This window comes from Amblyomma maculatum, chromosome 2 (genome assembly GCF_055883805.1).
Source record: "Amblyomma maculatum isolate TAMU_Amacu chromosome 2, ASM5588380v1, whole genome shotgun sequence".
Taxonomy (NCBI): Eukaryota; Metazoa; Arthropoda; class Arachnida; order Ixodida; family Ixodidae; genus Amblyomma; species Amblyomma maculatum.
The window spans coordinates 208,304,450-208,327,174 of record NC_139345.1 but is presented as its reverse complement, the minus strand read 5'-3'; the positions used below and the strand labels follow the sequence as shown (position 1 = coordinate 208,327,174).

Below are 22,725 nucleotides of genomic sequence, written 5' to 3'. Positions count from 1 at the left end.
GGCGCTCCATTCCATTACTTTTCTTGTTTGCGTCTGTGTTACGATGGCATGTTCTATTGCTTTCAGTTCAGTTCAGTCGTTCAGTCGTGTCCGACTCTTCGTGATCCTATTGACCATGTCACGCCACGCTTTCCGGTCTCTCACTATCTTCCTAACATCACATAACTTCATCTGCAGTGCCTCGAGGATGCCATCTAACCATCGCGTTCGCTGCCTACCCCTTCTCCCGCAACTTTCAACCTTTCCCAACATCAAATCTTTCTCCAGCGACTCCTCTCTTCTCATCAGATGACCAAAGTAGCTGAGCTTTCCGTTTAGAATTTGACCCTCCAATGAGCAGTCAGGGTTTATGGTCGACAATATTGACTGATTTGATCTTCTGGCAGTCCAAGGAACTCTCAAGAGTCTTCGCCAGCACCACAATTCAAACGCGTCAATTCTTCGGCGGTCAGCCTTTTTCACAGTCCAACTCTCGCATCCATACATCACAACTGGAAAGACCATAGCACGAGTTATACGGATCGTGGTTGGCAGACTAATGTCTCTGCTCTTTACTAGGCGGTCAAGGCTAACCATTGCTCTCTTTCCCAAAAGCAGGCGTCTCCTAATTTCACGGCTGCAGTCTCCTTCCGAGGTAATCTTGGAGCCCAAGAAGAGAAAATCTGTCACAGCTTCCACTTCTTGTCCCTTGATGCTCCAGGACTTGATAGGGCAAGACGCCATGATCTTTGTCTTTTTAATGTTCAGTTTAAGCCCAAACTTCTCACTCTCTTCTTGTACGCGCATCAGAAGTCTCTTGAGTTCCGCTTCACTTTCTGCAATTAAAGTGGTATCATCCGCATATCTAAGGTTGTTGATACGTTTTCCAGCAATCTTCACTCCAGCTGAAGACTCGTCCAGACCGGCCTTCCTCATGATGCACTTTGCATATAGGTTAAATAGGCAGGGCGACAGTATGCAGCCTTGCCTCACTCCTTTCTCAATCGGAAACCAATCAGTAAGACCATGCCCAGTTCTGACTGTGGCCTCTTGCCCTTCATACAGGTTCCTGAGGAGACAGATGAGGTGAATTGGAATTCCCATCTCTTGGAGAGCTTGCCACAATCTGCTGTGATCTACGCAGTCAAACGCTTTCGCATAATCAATAAAGCAGAAGTAGATGGGTTTCTGGAACTTTCTTGCTTTTTCCATGATCCAGCGAAGGTTGGCAACTTGGTCTCTAGTTCCTCTGCCCTTGCGAAACCCAGCTTGCGCGTCCGGAAGCTCCCGATCCACATACTGCTGCAGCCTACCTTGGAGGATTTTCAACATCACCTTGCTAGCATGCGAAATAAGCGCGATCGTGCGGTAGTTGGAACAATCTATTGCTTTGCCCACGCATAAAGCCAGAGTGGCCTCAAAATCTTCAAGCCAGGAGCCTTGCCGGGTTTGGCGATGAATACCGTCTTCGCGTTCTTCCACTGCTCCGGTACGAAGCCCTTCCTCCATCGCTTCTTTATATATTCCGTGAGTTTGTCCACAAAATCGTCGTCGAAGCTTATCAGTTTGATTTGTGACCTCATCCGGTCCGGGACCCGACCTACAAATTTATTCGCCGCTGAAATCTTCATTTAGCGAAGCACTGGGCCTCCCCGCGAAGAGGGGGCCCCTGGGGGAGATGCCTTTGGCACAGTATATTCGTCACCTTTTCTTCGCCCAGTTTCTTGACCTCGGTTAGTGTAGTCTGGTGAGGCAGTTCCTTCACAGATGTTTCACATAGTTGCACGTTTGTCCGTTGTGTAACTGTCCGTCGACCGAGTTGCATGTCTCGTTCCAGTGCTGTCTGGAGAGGATTCGACAGTGCTTCTCGATATTTCTGTTCCGTTCGCAGCCTCTCTTCTGGCGAGGATGGACGCATTGGCTTTGATCAGATGAGCGAGGCGATTGTCATCCTTTCTGGCTGGACGTCGGTCGCGATTGTCTTCGTGGCGTTTCTGGTATAGGTGTTGAGTCTGCGCGTCCATTCATCAATATTCGAGATAGGCGCGGAGTCTTGTCTCGCATTTCTGAATGACCGGAATTCTTCACAATCTCGGTCTGTCCACTTGAATTCCTTCTTGCCTGGTATGGGCTTATCAGAGGTCGGGAGGACGATCTCTAGAATCTTATGATCACTGCCCAAATCAACCGCAGTGTTTCTCCGAGTGGCCTCCTTGGAGTTCTTAATGAAAGTGAGATCGGGCGCGGTATCTCGGGAAACCGAATGTCCCATCCTCGTCGGGTCAGTGGTATCAGTGATGAGTGTGAGGTCGAGATCTAGGGAGTCCTGCCACAGTTACCTGCCCTTGACTAAGCTGTAGCTGTAACCCCAGGTGCTGTTCGGGGCGTTGAAATTGCCTCCAATCACGAGGGCATTGTCGCCGATCAGTCGCAGTGTTTTCTTGGAGAGAAATAAAGCACTGCTTCTGGTGAATGGGATTACTATACAAATTGAAGACAAATATACTTCCTTTCCTAAATTTGTTTGGTATTAGCTCGATGATTAGCTCCATTGTAAAGGAGAACAAGCAGAGACACAGCCGTTCCTTGGAACACCCTACCTTATTCTGTCTTCCTCGTCTTCTGCTTTGCACTGCACTCTTCACTTCGTCGTCGCCCATTACATCACACTCGGCCACGACTTCGTTCCGCCTTCAATCTAGCACCACTGAAAGGCTGGCATCGCATACGTTGCACATGGTGTCTTTTTTTTTCGGGCTGTGCTCCTGCGGATCCATGATGATATTCGCACCGATAATCTGTGCATATTATCTGCTTTGGTGAGTGGCGCTTTGCTGTCTGGGCGGGACTCTTTAGGTAGTTGCCACTTGGACGTACCGACAAGGTCTGGTTGATAGTCGTGCTGCTGAAAGTTTCTGCAATGCCAGTTACTTGCTGTCGACTTGCTCTCCTCACACGGTATCCGATGGTTCTCCTTCTGGAAATGTCCTCATGAGGCATCCACAGTGGTGACGGAAATGGTGGAAGCGGGACCGAAATGCTTGTTTCTGCTGCCTCGGTTTCCGCCGGAAGCACCGTGCCGTGTTTTGGCGCCCTTCAGTTTATGGGCGATGGTCGTCATCTTGTTGACAAAACTCGAGTGGATAAACCCCTGCCTTAAACCTTGGAGAAAAGTTCCTGGTAACCAGGGACGAATGCCAGCATAACATTTCTTGCAGTAAAATGACGTCTGGCTTATGTGTCGCATTTCTAATGTACTGTTGTAGTACCGGCCTTTTACCGAGCAGTTTTACAGTTCCATTGCATATAATGATTCCTTGTTTACTGAGGGCCATGTTGATTGAGGGGGGAGGCGCCTATCTGTGCATGGGAATCTTGAATACGTTTTCCATTTTTGTATCTGGGAATCACAGTGGGTACTGCTTGCGTACCGTCGCCACAATGCTGCTTATTCTACCTTCTTCTCACTCTGTTCGCTAACCCATGCACCGTCGTGGGCAAGTTCTCGATGGCACTGTGCACGCTAGTGATCACGTCCTTGATTGCCGATCTGACCTGGGCTGTCCCACTTTCTGTGGTTGCAATGCTCGCTTTTTAGGTGCGGGAGATTTCGAATCCCTTACCGGGCTAGCAGTGGGCATCATTGGTGGGTTGTCATTAGCGGTGGAGATCACAGCCTGTGTGACATTAAAGTTCGGTCGTGCGCTTTTGAGTTGCTATGCCTCACGCAGTAATCTTTGGATGATTTCCCGCATGATTGCGTTTTCTTTCTTCAGCGTCTCTAGTGCCACGTTCTCAGCGGATTTCTTAGACTGTGAGTTTTGCGGATACCTCTCGCGAGGCACCTTTAGTTGCACCTGCCCAGCTCACCTTGTCGACGGTGTTGGACTGCCGCCTTTGGAAATGTATCTCGACCTAGATCCGGGCCTGGATTTGCCTGAAGTGGTGCTGCAGGATCTATTCCTCGTCCTGGATTTGGATGTGTAGCGGAGCCGACGCTCCAAGGCTGGGAAGTCATTGGCTTCGAGGACCTGTTGGTCTGCCGCAGCTCTTCGTTCCCATATACGCCTCCTAACGACATAGGGGGCTTATACCTGGCTCTATACGTTCTGTCGGCGGTGAGGTGTGATCTCCCGCACAGACTGCACTTTGGAGAACACTGGTGTTTGTTACTAGGATAGCGAATATCGCAGCCCCTGCATGCCCTGTTCCGGTTTGGTCATACATCCGTTCCATGTCTGAGGCGTCCGTACTGGTAACAGACATTTATCTGTGTCTTGTGTAATGTGCATATGACAAGGTTTGCGCCGCACTTTACCACGCTGGTTACCTTATGACCGTCGAAGGCGACGATCACTGTTCTTGTTTTGCCGATTCCTTTGGCCAACAGCGCCAAAGGGTTTTTGGGTTGACTATGTTCCCATCGATTTCCTTGCATCCGTCCGCGAGAGGGACGCCGCTGATAATCCCCTTGGTCGTGTTGTTGGTAGCCGCTTCGCAGGCGTTGACGTCGCACTACTTCGTGTCATGTATCTGAATTTGTTCCGTATGGATGTATCTGTCCGCTTTCAGTCCACTTGGCGCTCTGATTAACATAATGTTCTGCTGCGTATTCGGGCATACGATGTTTTCTTTTCTTTCTTCTTGAGTGATATGTTTGGCTTGCAAAAAAGCCGTCTTGAATATGGTGCTACCAACCTTGAGTACGTCAAGACCGCTCTTGGGTCTGACGATAATCTCGATGCCCTCCTTAGGCGGGGGGGGGGGGGGGGGGGGGTCATCCTACAGGCTTTGAGGACCCGTGTCTTGGCTTTTCTGGACTTTACCCCTTCGTGATTTAAGTTAACATGGTCTTGAGTCAGATTCGACTCGCTCTGGGACGGGCCGGTGCCATGTTGCATTTCCGTCTTACGATACCCGGCTGTCATCCATCCCGCCTCTTTGGTGAAATCTTCTTGGGAAGCGTCCCTTCTACTAACTAATAATAATAATAATAATATTTGGTTCACAGGAAGGGAAAGGCGCAGTATCTTTCACACTTGCTCTGTGGACACCTGAACCACGCCGTAAGGGAAACCCTGCATTTTCTGTTTTGTTCACTAATCGTCGATATGGCAGGGGAGACTCGTCCAGCGAGCAGGAACCCGGGCTAGTGCACGCAGTGGATGCGCGCACCTGCGCGTCCGCTAAGCCCAGCGTTTGTCGTGTAGGCCTAGAACGGCGGCGGCGGGGTTGCGGTAGAAAAGCCCTCGTAAACGTGTTGGAATTACTGACCCATCTTGAAGTGTGGTATCCGCAGATTCCTCGTAACTTCACGGAGATAATGGTGGAAGAATGTTGGAGAAATACGGTTGAAATCGCTGGGGAAGCGATCTGAGCCCATCCGTGCACCTCGGCAATCACAGCGCTCTCCCAAGGGCACCAAAAGTAAATTATTTTTCTTTTTCGCTTATTTTAGAGCGTTAATGTTTTCACCAGTCGGTATACAGGTATTATATTGCTCTCGACATTTTTAGACCGAAAAAGGTTTTCTGTAATTACCCAAATGTTCCCGTACGAGGTTTTCATCTTCGCGTAAAAGAGAACGTGACACTCGTAAAGGTTGAAGTGATGTTTCCATGACTACCTGATCTAATGCCCGGATTTCTCATAAATTACTTTCTCACACTTTATAAGCCACAAAGCATGTCCTCCAGTTTCTTGAAAACAGTGGCAGTATAACTTAGGTGCCTTCTGTGACCGCGCTATCACCTTCTCCGCAGACGACCGCTTTTAATCATTTGCTCGGAGTACGTGCCCATGACAATGTGCTCGATCACTCATTATAGAAGGGCCGAACCCGAATTTTCAATGGCTTGCACAGGCGGATATTCACCAGGTAAAGTACGAACGTCACGCCCTGCAATATTACAACCAGGTCAGCAGCACCATCATCATCTTCATACTCATCAGCCTGACTATACCCATTGCAGGTCGAAGGCCTCTCTCATATTTCTCCAATTAACCCGGTTCTGTGCTAGCTGCATCCACTTGACCCCTGTGAACTTCTTAACCTCATCCGCCCATCTAATTTTCTTCCGCCCCTGCTACGCTTTCCTTCACATAAAATCCAGTTTGTTACCCTAAACGACCATAGGTTAACTTCTCTTCGCACTACATGTCCTGCCCATGATTTTTACTAGAATGTCAGTAACTTGAGTTATTCCTCTGACTTACTCTGCAACCTCCCTATCTCTTAATGCTACCCCTACCATTTTTCGTTCAATAGCCCTCTTCGCTGTCCTCAACTTAAGTAGAACCCTCTTAGCCTCCGCGTTTCAGCCCCATAGGTGAGTACAGGTAAGATGCAAATGTTGTATACTTTCCACTTGAGCGATACCGGTAAGCTGCTAGTCATAATTTGTGAGTGCGTGCCAAATGCGCTCCATCCCAATTTTATTTTTCTTGTTATTTCCTTTTCATGGTCCGGATCTGCGGTTACTACTTGACCTAAGTAGACATATTCGCCTACTATTTCCAGTGCTTCGCTACCTAACGTAAATTGCTGTTCTTTCCCGAGGCTATTAAACATTACCTTAGCCTTCTGCTTATTGATTTTCAAGCCTACCTTTCAACTTTTCCTGTCTAAGTCACCAATCATTCTTTGCTGTTCATTTCCTGACTTACTTAGCAAGGCAATGTCGTCAGCAAATCGCAGATTACTGAGGTATTCTTCATCTACCCTTATACCTAACTGCTTCGATTCAAAGTCTGTGAATACTTCCTCTAAGCAAGCTGTGAATAGTACTGAAGAAATCGTGTCTCCTTGCCTAACACCTTTCTTTATGGGAATTTTGTTACTTTCTTTATGCAGAACTATGGTTGCTGTACAGCCAGTATATATATCTTCCAGGAATTTCACGTACGGCTCGTCTACCCCCAGATTTCGCAATGCCTGCATCACCGCCGAGGTTTCTGCCGAGTCAAATGCTTTTTCGTAATCAATGAATGCTATTGTTACGGACTTGTTCTCAAACAGGGAGGAAGAAAGAAGGGAGAGGAAGAAGAAGTGTGCGCGCCCGTTCGACCTTTGTCTTGTGGCACTTGTGTCGTTCCCGCTAGCCGTGTGTACCTAGCGTACTGAACCGACTAGAACATCTCCGTCGCGACGCTAAGGGCGTAACATTGTGGTGGGGAAGCCGGGTAACGATTCCTGGCGCTACAGACAGCACTGACACAACTGGAGCCTCGCCGGAGTCGTTGCTTTGCGGGCCTCGAACCGCAAAGAGTACCGTTTCCTAAAACCTGCTTGATCTTTTGCGTGATTGCAGTCTAAGGTTGTCCTGATTCTATTAGCGATTACCTTACTAAATACCTTATACGTAACAGACAGTAAGCTGACTGGTCTGTAATTTTTAAGGATAATGTTCGCGCTCTTCCATAGTTCCGGTAGATGACACCATGCACTGCGTATACAGGCTGACCACTTTTTCTAGCACGGTATCCCCTCCGTCCTTTAACAAATCTATAGTTATCTGATCCTCTTCTGCTGCTTTCCCCCTTTTCATAATTTCTATTGCTTTCTTAACCTCGTCCTTCGTCACTGGTGGAACGCCTGACTGTTTTTCCCTACTGCCAATATCATTACGGTACTTACTACTTTGGCTACTGTAGAGATCAGTATAGAACTCCTCAGCTACTTTGAGTATCTTGCCCATATTTGTGATGACGTTGCCCGCCTTGTCCCTTAGCGCATACATCTGATTTTTGCCTATGCCCAATTTCTTCTTCACCGCTTTAAGGCTTCCCCCGCTATTTACAGCCTGCTCAGTTTTCTCCATGTTATACTTCCTTATATCGGCCACTTTGCGCTTATTGATTAGTTTTGATATGTCTGCCAATTTTATCTAGTATGCTGGATTGGAAGCTTTCATACTCTGGCGTTTCTTAATGACATCTTTCGTCTCCTTAGACAGCTTACCGGTATCCTCTCCAACTATCCGACCGCCTACTTCTACAGCGCACTCAGTAATGATATCTCTGAAGTTATTGCTCATTTCGTCTAGGGTAATACCATCATCCCCAGTCAGAGCTGAATATCTCATCTGTAGCGAGATCCTGAACTCTTCTACCTTCCCCTTTACCCCTAATTCGTTGATGGACTTCTTTATTTCTGATCTGTTGCGTTCCTTCTTCAGATTTAGACTAATTCGAGACTTCACTGTCCTGTGGTCACTGTATCGCACTTTCCCGATTACCTGTACATCTTGCATAATGGTGGGGATTGAACACAGTATGAAGTCAATTTCATTTCAGTCTCCCCTTTAGGACTTTTCCATGTCCATTTCCGATTCTTCCGTTTGCTGAAGAAGGTATTCATGATTCTTAAGTTATTGCGCTCTGCAAACTCAACTAGTCCCCCCGGCTATTCCTAGAACCAATGCCATAGTCACCTACTACCTCGTCTACTGCCTGCTTTTTTTCTATCTCGGAATTGAAGTCGCCCATTAGTACAGCATACTGCGCCTTTACTTTTCGTATTGCCGATTCTACATCTTCGTAGAAGCTTTCAACTGCCAGGTCGTCATAACTATATGTAGGTGCATAGGCCTGTATAACCTTCAGTTTATACCACTTATTAGGCCTAATTACGATGCCTGCCACCCTTTCATTAATACTATAGAGTTCGTCTATATTACTCGCTATATACTTATCGACAAGGAAACCTAATCCTAGTTCTCGCCTCTCCGGTAAACCTCGATAACACAGTAGATGCCCATCCTTCAGTACAGTATATGCCTCATTCGGCCTCCTAACCTCACTAAGCCCTATGACATCCCATTTCATACCCTCTATTTCCTCCAACAGCACTGCTAAACTAGCTTCATTAGCTATAGGGTTCTAGCGTTAAACGTTGCCAGGGTCAGTTTCCAATGGCGGATTGTCCAGCGGAGCCAGGATTTCTGTGCACCCCCTGCTGAGTCACATGTCTGACCGCCGCCGTTGTCAGTTGTTCCGCAGCGGCTGGTGACTGAGGGCAGGGGTTTGATAGGACTAATTACTGCACCAGGGTGACCAACTCCTGTTCTGGTGAGGGAGTGCGTTGTCAGAGGTGTTGACTGGCATCAGGTCGCACCCCAAACCTGTTCATGCAATTCCACTGACACGCGGATTCTTTTTTTATCCAGTGAAGAATTGCGCGGCACAGAGATTCGAACTCCGGTCCTCTTGCATGCGAGGCGGATGTTCTACCGCTGCGCCACCGCTGTTCTCCAGTAGCACGATGGTTGTTTGCGCTGTAGCACCAACAGCCCGTGTCATCGTTGACCGTTTGAGGTGGCATACCAAAGTGTCGATAGTTCCTATAATGGTTATCCTAATTCTTCTCGATTCTCAACGTTAAAGAAAAAAAAAACGCTGGCTATAATTATGGTATGCGCAGCATGAATTTCAAGGATATATTAAGTAAAGCTTCTCCTTATGTGTTCGTAGAGACTTGGCGCTTGTGAGGCGCACGGAGAACTATTCGCCCAGTACGCCTTTTCAGAATGGACGGGATGGTCCACATGACGAATACACAGGACAGTACTACTTAAACGGAACAGCACAGAATACAGACATACCTATGAAGCATCGTTATCGTGTCTCTTCTTATAAGCTTACATATCAAGCTAGAATGGCGCTTTCTTTTAATCTTGCACCGCACCAATGAAATGCAACTAACGCAATCCGGCCTCGTTTTCTCGATATGGAATGACTCGGTTAGCTCTCGCGTTATGAAATCATAACACGCTTTAAAGATGATCATATCATGCAGCCGCGTCCGGCAATGTCTTCATCGCATTGCTTACTGTGTTGTAAAGCAATGTCGGTGCCAGCGTCATTTCTGAACGTCATCATCTGTTTGCGAAGTTTTCCTTGTGGTTTCAGCCTGTTTGGCCGCCGTATCACTTCCCACAATCTAGGTGAGACGTCGTAGGTCCTTACGTAAAGCTTAGTGTGCTCCTTTTGGGAACCCGCTCTTTCATTGCTTTGCCCTGTTCTGTGACACAGGCCGCAAAGCTTGCCTGAAGCAGAAAACACGATCGTGATCTTAAACATTTAGGTGGCTACCTTCTGGAGATTGTAAGGGACTTGGTGGGTGTAAGGAACCATTTTTAACTCTAACGCTCTCCTCTGTGTTCTCACTCTTTGTCTTTCAATTTCGAAGCCAAAAAAGTTGAAAAAGACTATAACCAGCATGCCCCGATTGATACAATCCACACCATGTTTTTCATGCTCGTTTCCTTAAACAAAAGGGTGGTAGATCCCTTCAAGATGGAATTGTATAGCAGCTGTAAAGCGAGAATGCTATTCGTGCGTCTTGATATTCGCTAAAGTTCACCCATTGCTGAAGTGCTGCCACGTGATTGGTGAAAAACTAAAAACTCATGGTGCACAAGCAGCGATGTCAGAGTGAAGACGTCATGTCGGGTTGGTGCACTAAAAATGGGGAAGACACCTTCAGGTCTGTCGCTTCATTATCGAAACGCCGAGTGCTAGAAACAAATATTTGGGGCTTTTAAATTTTCTGCCATGGAAAACACGTATGATTGGCTTTCCCGGCACAACCGGTTAGGCGCTATCACCGGTCGTCATTCGAAAAGCGCGCATTTGCATCGCTGGCAGATAGCCTACGGCTGGCTAGCATGCGATGCCGGAGTATGATTGCTGAGGTCGTCAGTAGCGAATTTCAGTCTACTAACTGGATTAGCAATTACGTACCATAGGCAGGAAGTTGCTCCAAGGCCAAACGTGGCACAATACGCAGAAGAAAATGCTGCGAAACCTCACGTATAAACAAAACAAATGTGGCACAAGCGGCAGCTCCTCAGGATACCACGTTTCGAGGTTGCAACCCCTGGTCCTGTGTCAGCACCGTTATGGAAGCGGTGGGGACATGCGCTTCGCGATAAACGGAAAAACTTGAGGCAGAGAAAACCACTGCTTCCTGACGACACAAGAGTTCGCCTCATCGCATTTTCTCTTGCTATTGAAGGATGGGGTGCCAAGCGTAAAACCTCCCACTGTACGCGAAAGATTTAACTGTGGTAACTATTCCTCTCACTGAGGGAAACTTTCTCGCTGAAAACAACATGGCGTTTGGTATGCTTTCACGATATGCTTGCGCACAAAACTTACCTACCTGTGCGTGACCGTCTGATGTCGCCAAGAATATCCCTCCTCACGTATATGCACGAAACATTGCAGTATCGTAGGACAAGGGAAAACTCAAATGTTTTTAATATTTTAGGGTTAGGGAAGACTATAAACGTTACAGTTGTAGACTTCTGCGCGCCTATAATCGACACCTGTGACTATATTAGTGAGATGTACCCTGTTGCGAATTTGTGGACTAATCGATTGAAAATGTTTTTCATATAGCATCAAACAATTCGATCGTTGTGCTTTGGATTGCAATGCTCTGCACAAGAGAATACAATATGCTGTGTTTGAAGGCAGAAAAGCAAAAGTATCTGCTGTAATTGCAATCTTGGTTCTTGTATACGAAAGCTGTCAAGGAAGCAATACTGACAGTTTCTTGTTCAACACTCTAGGCGAAGCTCCGAGAAGATTGAATTGTGAGTATCGTACTCATCTTCTAATATTTTTGAAGACAACAAATTAAGATGCTCTTAGCGCATTATCTCGTCATGCACAAGTCGAAGATTAATAACTTTGAATTCAGGTAAAATGGAAATGACGAGAAATTTATTGAACTTGCCAATAAAGATAGCAAAAACATGGTTGCTTGGACAAAGAACAACCGCATTTTTATAGAACGAAGTGCTGCACTTGCCATGCACGAAGGTCTACGCGGAGGATGTGCGTCATAATATTTGATTGTTTTAAGTTGTCACGAACGCATTTCCCTAGATGAATGCCAAAAGGTTGGGTGAAACATTCGCAAATATACTGGAAAAGAGAGCATTCTGAGTTAGAAACTAAACTCGGCAATCTCGGTAAGTAAAAACTGGCACTCAAACATGTATAGAGCATGAATGTTTACGGAGCAGAAGAGGTATACTGAATTCATAAACGGGTATGCAAGCATAAAGCTATTGCCAATCCCTGAGACGCAAGACTCATCGTTGAGTTTGCGAAAAGAAGTGCTTACAGGAAGCGATATCCTAAAGGGCTGTCCTAATAAAAAGTCGGCCCCTGTGCGCAGTTACCGCATTCTAAAAGCAAAGACCCCATTCGTGAATAAGGGGCTTTTGTAAACTGGCACAGCTCTAATAATGAAACGTAAACGTGGGCATCACCTCCACATGTCGCTTGCAAAATTCGTGCGCCGACAACTGCTTGGTGACGAAGAGCTCAACCGCGTTAAACAGCTCCGCATTTGAGCACTGCAACAACTGAGTGTATTCGGTAAGTATATGTCCTGTGTTAGCCTCCACTGGAGGGAAGAATTTTGAATTAATTTTTTTTTTGGCGACGAAATTGTGTTTCAGTGCCACAGAAGTAAACACATTCGAAAATATAGAGAGAACAGTTTTTTTTTTCTGGCAACAGTAGTTAGGTAGAATTCCCTCAGTGGCCGTTTAAGCCTGAACCTCTGAGCCGCTCATAGTCGTTTGATAGTGGACGGACACCTGAGCACTCCATGGTTTTGTCAGTGCGTGGCACGCAGATGCACTTTCACCTGGCATTCGTTTTCAGCTTAGTGTTCCTCTTTCACGACCGAAATATGAAGCAAGTGAAGCATGACGTCATCGAAGCACTTAATTCACAGTTTTTCGTCGCTGCTACGAACGTCATGTGAAAGAAACCTGCAATAAAAAATAAACAGAACATGTTTGTCGTAGCCATGAAAAAAATACGTCACCAAGCTATCATTTCTGACAGGAGCGAATATTAGGCCATTTTTGGTAAAGAGATGGAAAAGTAAACTACATTGCATATATATCTAACAATGTAAGAATGTTAACTAACCAACGCCAACTGAAGGTTTTATGAAATTAGGGAAGCAAAATACACCCCAAAATTTCTCTTTGCTAATAATGTAAAAATCTTAATAAAGAACTCCAAAACGACATTTTTTCGAAATTAGCACAAAACGCATCTTGAAACTTATATTACTGATGACCGGAAGCCATCCAGTGGAAAATGTGGCGATTTATGTGCGCATGCACCAGTTTATTTAGACCGGCATAAATGTGTAAGAGGCATTGTATAAAGCAATTGAAAAGCGCAGCATTGACCTCAATGAAATATTTACGGGGACATTAAGCCCTGCTGTTAGGGTTGTTACGTGATAGCGTTTCACACCCACGGACGATGTATTTTTTTCATATTTACTTTTATGTGTTTTTTTTTGTTTTCGTTTTATTTTGTATTTTTTTATACACCAATATTTAGCATCAGCCAAAATGGCTTTCTATCTGAGCAGTTTGGCATTTTTGAGTGCTTTTTTTAGCTTTCTATTATTTCAGCAAATTAATTGATTGAATGCACTCTAAATTTTCTTGATTAACATCATCAAAAATTACCTTTTCATTTTGAGTGTTTTCACGCCTTTGAACACCCGTTTTCTAATTTTTCATTTCAATGAATATTTTATTTATTCAATTAAATTATTATTGTTTTCATTAACTCGTTTTGTCCTATCGCACACACACCAATCCTCAATCACTAGAAATACAAATCACCATGATACTATTTTTTTAGCTAGTCCCCACGCGGTGCCGACAACTACAACTACTACTACTACAACGCCTAGGGTTTTTCAAAAACCGAACAAGTCTAAAAGCTATCTCTTAAAACATCTCGAACTCACCGATTCATTGTTCACCTCGACGTTTCTACGCATCGATAACGAAGTACTCTTTCGAGCTTTGCCGGAATTAATGTAGATAATGGGGGAAGGTAAGGCCGACACACCGGAGTAGGTGACCAGGAATAAACCCGCATTTCATTGTTCTGAGAGCAACGCTCTCCATGCTCGTGACATTAAGTTACAACAATGCCGTGCATCTAAAAAATAGTGGCTGCGTTGGATTCGTCAGACGTGGAAGAGAAAATTGAGCTAGCACGTAATGTGAACACAACTCAGCTTACCAGTGATTTCCGGACGACGGCTTCAGGGGATTGAAAAAGATCTCTCAGATAACAAGATCACTTCTTCAAGTGAAGGCTTGCTGATAAATTATGGCTATTGCACACAGCTGCTGCACACGTGATGCTGTTGATGGCCAACTCAGAACAGGGTTAGGTAATCTCAGGATTTTTTATGCCGTCGCTGGTTGCATTCTGCTGTTAGTATTTGCCTTCATTCTGCCATGCCAGCATCTCGTTAACCACTGCCTCAACGTCCATGGTCACTCAGTGTGAAAGGAAACCGTTTCAGCAATCAACAAATAGTTACTCTGTGGTTACGGGGTAGAGCGAAGTGAAGATGGCTGCATAAAGCCAAGAGAAGCCGAATAAGTGTTGAGGGGAAGCCTCAGTCCGCTAGCGAACATTTCGACAAGAGGACTTGCCGAAATGTTGAACTGAGGCTGCCCCTAAACCTTTCTTCGGTTCTCATTGGTTAGTCCGTAATTAGGTGCGACCAACACACTTTTTTCCTTTTTCTAACCAGAGCGACTGCTGTGGCACAACATCTCATGTCATTTCGGACATCAGTCAAGAAATAACGAATAAATGTGCCTTTTGTGCAAGCGAATCGTTCCCCTTCAATTTGAGTAACCATTTACACACGTTAGCGGGCAAACCACTTTGCTTGTGTGCGTTTGGATGTGATTTAAGTCTTAAGGTACTGTCGTAAAGTTAAGGCTCGTTTGTATACTACTAAAAATTGGGAACAAAAGTCTGAGGTTGCTGAGAGTTTTTTTTTGTACGCAAGCTTGCCATAAGACATATTAGTTGGCAGTAGCTGTTAAGGTTGGCTCTGTGTCAAGCTAGACTGATGTGAAATTGTTTTTGAAATTAGATAAACTGACTATATTGCGGAGGATAGTAGTACCGAGCTTTCCGGTAATTGTGAATCCATCGCTGCCGACGCAGTCTGTATTTTAAGATATCCAAGAGTTGCAACGGGAGTGAGGTGCCTGGACAACCATACCTATTCCACCTGGCCTTGGTGGAAGATGACGAGATGCCGCTAGAAATGAAAGGAGCTTTCTACGACGACACCTGTCAGCCACCTGGACCTGCTGGCGGATCGTCTATTTACTTGAAGGAGTACGAAGGTATGGTGCCGGCTTAGACTCATCTTCATGTTTCCTTGTGTAGCATTTGCATTTGACGTGGCCGAAGACAACAACTATATTCCCCTTAAGAACATTAGATACGGTACAATATTCTGGGGATTATGGAGGCTTTACTCGCCCCATTGATGAGGTCCACGTAGTTTCGATTCACTATACACACACTACTTTTTTCAGAAATGTGAATTTCGTCCTTTCAAAGAGCCAGTCCGAGCAGAAAGACCACTTTATAATAAGTTCGGCATTAGTGCAAGATCTTCGTAGCTGAGGTAGCATCCTCTCCGCGCATCCATTTAACCAGAGGGGAGGTCGGAAAAATTACAAGGGTTCAACGCCGCTGAACCAAATCTTTAACGAAATCAATAGCTGCGGGTGACCGAGCGTTCTTCTTTTTCTCTTCTTCTTCTTCCTCAGCCCACATATAAAGCCCCGCTTTAACCAAGCCGTATGACCGTGCCTTAGTGGCCTATAGGGGTAACGTGAATGCCAGGGTCCTAGAAGGCTGATTCTGACATAACCGTCCCATGTGAAACGAGAGACCCAAGTTTGCAGCTCCTGCCAGCCCGCATATGAAGCCCCGCTTTAACCAAGCTGTATGAACGTGCCTCACCCCTTGAGTTGGGAGCCCATCTCTCGCTTTTGTGTCACATGGGATGTGACATCACGCGCTGCGCCGCGGCTGCGACCGCGCTACGCCGACCGCTTGAGTTGGTAGCCCAGCTCTCACCCTAGGGTCACTTGGGGTGTGACGTCACAGCATCATGTGGGTGCGGCCGCGCTACGCCGACCGCTTGAGTTGTAGCCCAGCTCTCACCCTAGTGACACATGGGGTGTGACGTCATAGCGTCACGTGGGTGCTGCCACGCCACGCTGAAGGCTCGAAACCTAGAGTAGTATTGCGTTCGCAATAAAAAGACTCGAACCTAAAACGAGCTTGTTCTCTGATATTTACCTCGGGCACATCTTTCGCCTTATTCGACAGCCCGTTCTGGCACTCCCAGGGCAGCTGACCCACGAAAAACAGTCCACATGACAATATCTTAACACTCCCGGCCTGGCAAGCAAACCCGGAATCAGCCTTACATAACATTTGAATGTACCTTACCCCTATGCCACGGACAGGAGCTGCCAACTCGGGTCGCTCCTTTCATATGGGAGGGTGATATCATAATCAGCCTACTAGAACTCTCTGCATTCAGGTTATCCCTAGGACACGCAGACACGTCCATATGGCTTGGTTAAATTGGGACTTTATATGTGGCTGGTAGCTTACGCGCTCGTGTCATACCCTTAAATTTGAGCTTAAGTGTCCCCAATAATGTAACTCCCTGCACTGATAAGGTGTGAAAAGGGAATAATGTAGCAGAAAAAGAAGCTTCCGTTTCCATCTAGGTTCAACCAGAGCTAAACCACAGCTAATGTTTATACTTCCATTCACAGTAGAGAGATGGTAGGAGGTACAGCTCTGGCGGCTTGTATGCAGAGTGCGCCCCACATCGTCGGCCCTTTTGTGGTTCATGTAGCACGAGAAAAGAATGCCATCTATTCGCCTTACCATCCCCTTGTCTGGCTTGCACTGCTGGATATGTACCCTGTACCAAATATTGGCATCCGTGACCTCGCTTGAATACCGCATATTATGTGAACAGCAGCTATGGCTGGCCGGTTTCCTGTTGTGCCTGCGAGTCTAAGTGTGTTATGGGACAGTGTTAATGGCCCCGTTTGCAAACTACCCTTGCGGTTGCTCCTTCGCGTGCCTTTCTTTAAAATAGGGCGAAAACTTAAGCGTCTTAATTTTTACAGAAGCCTTACACCCTCACACAGAGAAAACATCAGTTTAAATGTTTCGCTGGAATTTGAATCTCAAATAGTTCGTAAATTCCGATAGCATGTCTGCTTTTTTTATTCTATATTTAAGCTACTGAAGAAAGGTATTTACGTTTATATAACCGTTTTCTGTCATTTGGCTGAGAGAGTTCTTTGATGAGACATTCAACGTTAACCCACCTGACAATCGCTGTCTGCACTCTACATTGCGACAAATCGCTGAAGCAGCTGTCTCCCATGAGCAGCCATAATCTATAGCTATTATTTATTTACTTTTGCCATGGCTTTTACTGCTTACTTTTAGATTAATAAAGCACACAACTGACTTCAACCACAGTAATGACAGGGATCAGCTGGTCTGCCAGCTGGCACGAGCTGACTCACAACTGAAAGCCAGCTAGAACCCGTTCATTCCACTTGACCACCAACTGGGACTCGCTGGTTTCCAGTTGCTAGGCATCTCGAACCATTTTGAGTACCAGTTTGGGACCAGCTGAAACCAATCAAAACCAGTCACAATCACCTGAAAACATTTGGATTTTGTTATTTTCACGGTGAGTGCAAGGTTTTGTACTCTGGAAAACTGTGAGGCTTGGTATGGTATTAAGCGTACGATTGGGGAATTCGACAGTAAATGCGTAAGGTTTAATTTTATTCTTGGAAAATCTGAAAGAACACGGTTTAACTATTTTTAGAACCAAACTTCTAAATGCGCCATATTTTTTTCAGCCCTCGGCGGGCCACTGAGAACGGAGGGCCCGGTTCATTTGAAACCTTTTAACCGTGGATAATCCGGATCTGGCCAGAGTTAAAATATGGCAAAGTGGAGAGAGAGAAAAATCAATTTTGTTTTACATAAAAGGAAGCGGTGGTAGAGTTTGGAAGCTAGGTTGCTTGCAATGAAGAACCCCTTCCTCCTCCCCTCTCTGTTAAAGCAATAAGAGAACCGCATCGAAATTGAAAAAAAAATATTTTGTAGTTCTGTCGTAAACGCCAGAATTTTCCATAGGTTGGTTTCTTTACCTTTTTTTTCTGTAGTACCTTTCAGTAATCTGTTATGTAGCACTTTTCTGCTGTAAGAACATGAAATTCTGATGTCACTGCAAACATTTCTGTTATCCTAGAGGTTCACCCTGAAAAAGCGCTCATATAATCTTTAGCGAACACAGTCAGAGCTGTTTCAACTGAATAGCCTATTTGGGAAGCTTGCACTTGGAAGGACGGGGCATTGCACGAAAATTCATACAATTCATATTCTGTAGAGAGCAATAAAAGGTGCAAATGGATGTATTGGTAAATATCGTGGAATTTTTTTCTAAAGCCTTTTTCGTGCAAACACTGGATAATTTTTAAAGTTGTTCTGATGGTCTTGTTTTAGTTGTTCAATTTTATTCACATACTAGGATGGTACGAGCTTATAAGCTTTGCCATATCCAGACGAGAGCAACGGCGGTTTTTAGCGAAGTAAGTAGTGAGCAGGAGAGCGCGGTACTATACTGATTCTTTAGTAAGTCGCAAAGCACATTTAAATGTGCCAGTGTCTGAAAAAAAAAAAGTCTAGGTTGTAAAGGGGCTGATTGGTGTAGGTTCAGTTTGTTAGGAAGTTTGTGCGTCGCTTTCAACACGGCACTGACAAAATAACACAAAGGAGAGGGTAATGTAGACGGAATGACGCACCTACTTCCGCCGCCCCCAAATGCTCTTCTACAAACGCAGTTTTTGAGCAGCGCACAAACCTTTAACAGTTATGTAGTGCTTTAAAGACTCGTCCGGGGCCACTTCTCATAGATACGTTCGGGGGAAGATAGAAGGAAGCTTGGCGAACCGATCTGACGAGTCAAGAAATATTAGAACGTTAGAATAAGAGACGCATGTCAGGTAGAACTGGTTGGCAGGTGGAAGTTAAGAGAGAGTGTAGTCCCTCTCTTTGTGCGTAAGGAGAGGATGGAAGGTGACTGCCATGAATGGAAGAGAATAAATTATTGGGACTCGTAAATTATAGAATCTGTTTTCTCTGCAGCTTAAGCGCTCTGATTCGCTCCAAGCGGTCACGCAACATCATGAAGGTTTATGCGTCTTTCCGGGTGCCAATGGTGCAGTTGGGAAACTCTTTTCTCGGCGTATTGCAGAACGATTGCGCTTATGGTTTTGAAGAATCGTACTAAAGAACTGCGAAGCAAAAAAATGTGTAGGGCTGCTGCGCCTTTGAGGGCAGCGGAAGACCCCAAAGCCCCTTTTTGTCATTCCACTCTGTTAGAGTGAGAGCAAGCAACAGCTATATAAAGTGCGCCAAGGCTTCACCCATATGCATCAGACAGTTTTGAAAAGTGCTTGATTAAAGCAGATATTTGGGCGAGGTGGTAGGAATACATTGCTGAAATGCTCTGTTTTGTTCTACCTTTTTGTTTTGCTTGGTGTATTGGCTTCATGAAGTTGAGAGGAAGTTGAAGTGACCACTTCTTGTTTCCTTATATCCTCTCCATGTTCCTGTTAAATACGGTCATTTTAGGTTGATTGAAACTTGTTCTTCAAGGCGTTCTGCATTAGAAATAATGCAACTAAGACGGGAGAGGTAATAAAAAGGGAGATGCGTATATTGCATGCATAGTCTAAAAAAATTACACGTTTCAACGCTGCTCAACGGAGTGTGGAGCGAAAACTTTGGCTACGGGCGACCGAGCGTTGCATCGAACACAACCAGCGTTCCGCTGAACGCATCAAATTTCACCGGTGTTTTAGGGGGTGGTGCTAAAGTCGTTTATTGCATCTATATATGGGGGATACGTAAGCACCATTTTTAAGGGTATGACGCGATAGCGTATGCTACCAGCCCACTTATAAAGCCCCTCTTAACCAATCCGTATGAACGTACCTTAGTGGCCTTAAGGCTAACGTGAACTCCAGGGTTCTGGCAGGCTGATTCTGACATAACCGTCCCATGTGAAACGAGAGAGAAAAGTTGGCAGCTCCTGCCACAGTACCACGGTGCCACGCCAACGGCTTGAAAACCTACAGTAGTGTAGCTTTCTCTGCAAAAAAAAAACACACACTCGGCATAAGTGCACCTAGTTAGGTGAGAAATTTAACTTTGGGATCGAATCAGAAGATAGAATACATTGCTGTTTGACCAAATATTTGTCAAATATTCTCACCTCTTACCTGAAAAGTCAAAAGTAAAGTGATTCTAAAATGCGTTAACAAAATGCGTGGTTATAACAGTGTCTCCGTTAGGAGGATACGTAATTGTTCCCTATGTTAAGTTGGCTCATTCCTTTCTCAGTATTCCAGGTTGCCTTCTTGGGGACGGACGGCTATTATACTCAAGTGGACGTTGGCCCGTAAGTTTCGAGAGAACCTGTCTTCTGTTCCACAACGCTGTCGCCAAACTTCATGCAGTAATAACTGACAGCCCATAAATAAATGCGGTTTCTGGAGATATAAATTGTTATTATCGATTTCGTTATTAACCACATTTTTCGCAGAGCGTTTTCAATGTGTAAGCCCAGCCGTAAGAACTGCAGGGTTTGAAGGCTAAACCATGTGCTAGAAACTTTGACTTGAATTGATGACGGACTATTTAGAATGTCTCAATTGGTTATCGGTGATCGAGAGAAGGCATAGTTCATTATAGCACTCAGAAAAAGTATAGCGTTTTCGTTTGAGAAGAGCTTTCACACAATGTTTGAAACTCCAGCACAATTCATTCCAACTTGACTAAATATATAGCGCACAGGAAGACACACTCAGGAGAAGAAGACACAGGACACGTGCTTTGTTAAACTATCATTCCCCTGCGTTCATAGTTAAGGCTGCCACCTGGTCGTGTGTCTATAGGGAAATCTCCCACGATGGAGAAGATTTCTAATAAGGGAGTGATTATTCGTTTTAATCCACTCAAGTGCTGCCATACGCCTACAAAGGAAGCTGTATAGCTTTCCAAGACACTTCGTACTTGAAAGAATTCATCCTGCTCTCGGGATTCGACCCCATGAGTACCGCTAGCCTGGAAGGCCAGCAGAACAGATGCAGGGCGATATGGCTGCGCTTGGGTAGATGGTAATGAGTGATTACTTCCTTATTAAAGCACCCTAACCAATATTTCCATAAGGCGACTCGCCTTTCTCTGGGGTAAAGACAAGCCTTGTAAAAGCATTGCCTATCGCACTGAAGGTGCCCTCTAAACATTGTTCATTTTGCTGTGTGTCCTACAAGTTTAGCGCGAGTGCGCTCCGCCCCGTAACTTAAGTGCAGCTATCACTGATGTCTGCTCAAAGGGGTATTTTGCAGAGCATGGTAAATCAAATATAACACTTTATTATCTCTTTATAATATTGATCGTGGCATTATTTAAACTAACAAACCAGGTTTTCTGAGTACTCGAAAAGGAAACACGTATCAAGAAGAGTTGTTTTGTGTTATATATTTTTTGCAGGTATGGCCATTACTTAGTAACTCTCGGAAACGTCGCCGGAAGCGTGATTAAGGTGAGAACATTTTCGATTGGTAGCACGTAATAAGCAGAAATTTCAGAAAGGAAGTATAGCAGTGATCCAAGAATTGTCCCTGTTAGCCTCGGACGCCTGAAGATTAACATAGAACTCGGGTTGGAAACTGAGTATTTGATCATATATTTTGGTTCAGCGTCAACTTGCACTGCCGCACGACACTATGTTAAGAAGCAGCATACATATACTGTAGCACGCAAAAAGGGAGGCTTCAATCACTTTTACTTATTTAAGTCCATTTGTTCAAAAACGAAATTTAGAAAGTGTGATGTGGACAATGGACTAATGTCTCAAAGCAAGGCTTATTATCTTTCACTGGCCATCTCTAACAGCGACTCATAACTGCAATTAAAAATGAATATAGCATGCAAAAAAGCAAATCGAGGAATACATCGAAAACACGGTTTTGATGTTTCTGTACAGACGTGGGTGTTTATAATATATTGATCCTTAAAGCATTTCCTGTGAGGGTGACAGATTGAGCGAGTTGGTTGGTCATGGTGAAGACTGTAGCGAAATCGGACAACACGAAGAAAACACCGCGCATGTGTTCCCTTTTTCGTGTTGTCCGTGTTTCCGAGCGCTACAGTATTCATCACTTCCTGTTTCACTTGCACGGTGTTTGAACAGCGCCGATAGCGATGGTCCTGACAGGCGTGTTATGCAGCTATTGAAAAAGCACTAATTCACATTACGCGTAATTGGTAAGCAGTCTCGCACTGTGTTTGACAAGGTGCTGGTTCTGCGGATCCGTCAGGTCACGATGTTCCCCTCTCGCTTGGTGTTTTCAAGGTAAGAACCCGCCCTCTAAACGTTTTGCACAATAAGAGGATTGCAAAAGAATAAAGAGCATTTGTCAAAACCATGTACAGAAAACAGAGGCAGGTAACATCTAGCACATGAATAACGCAGGAGAAAAGGCATCGTTATTCTAAAAGGATACATTGATGCTCCACTAATATGGTCACCGAGGAGCGAAGCAGACGTTGGGGATGAACAGGGTGTTAGTGGTGGAAGAGGAGCGGCTGAACGCGATCAAGATCTGGCTTCACACGTCTGGCGCGACACTGTCCTGAGTGAAGGTTTCGCGCCGTAACATCCTTGTGGAGGTACGGGGTGAGGGACTGTTTGCCGTTAGGCACTGAACTCAGTGCTGCAGTTTTCCAGACCAGCGCAAACGC

At 45.3% G+C, this 22,725-nt stretch overlaps 1 protein-coding gene across 1 annotated transcript in view; it reads left to right on the top strand.

Annotated features, from left to right (window-relative positions):
• Window positions 1-15,009: 15,009 nt before the first annotated feature.
• The window catches only part of LOC146201191 (UPF0462 protein C4orf33 homolog), a 33,833-nt gene continuing 26,117 nt past the window's right edge, over window positions 15,010-22,725 (top strand). The window contains exons 1-3 of the mRNA XM_084593002.1: window positions 15,010-15,194; window positions 20,320-20,377; window positions 21,472-21,523. Coding sequence (XP_084449128.1) covers window positions 15,101-15,194; window positions 20,320-20,377; window positions 21,472-21,523 — 204 coding nt within the window. The 5' untranslated portion in view covers window positions 15,010-15,100. The remainder of the gene's footprint in view (window positions 15,195-20,319; window positions 20,378-21,471; window positions 21,524-22,725) is intronic.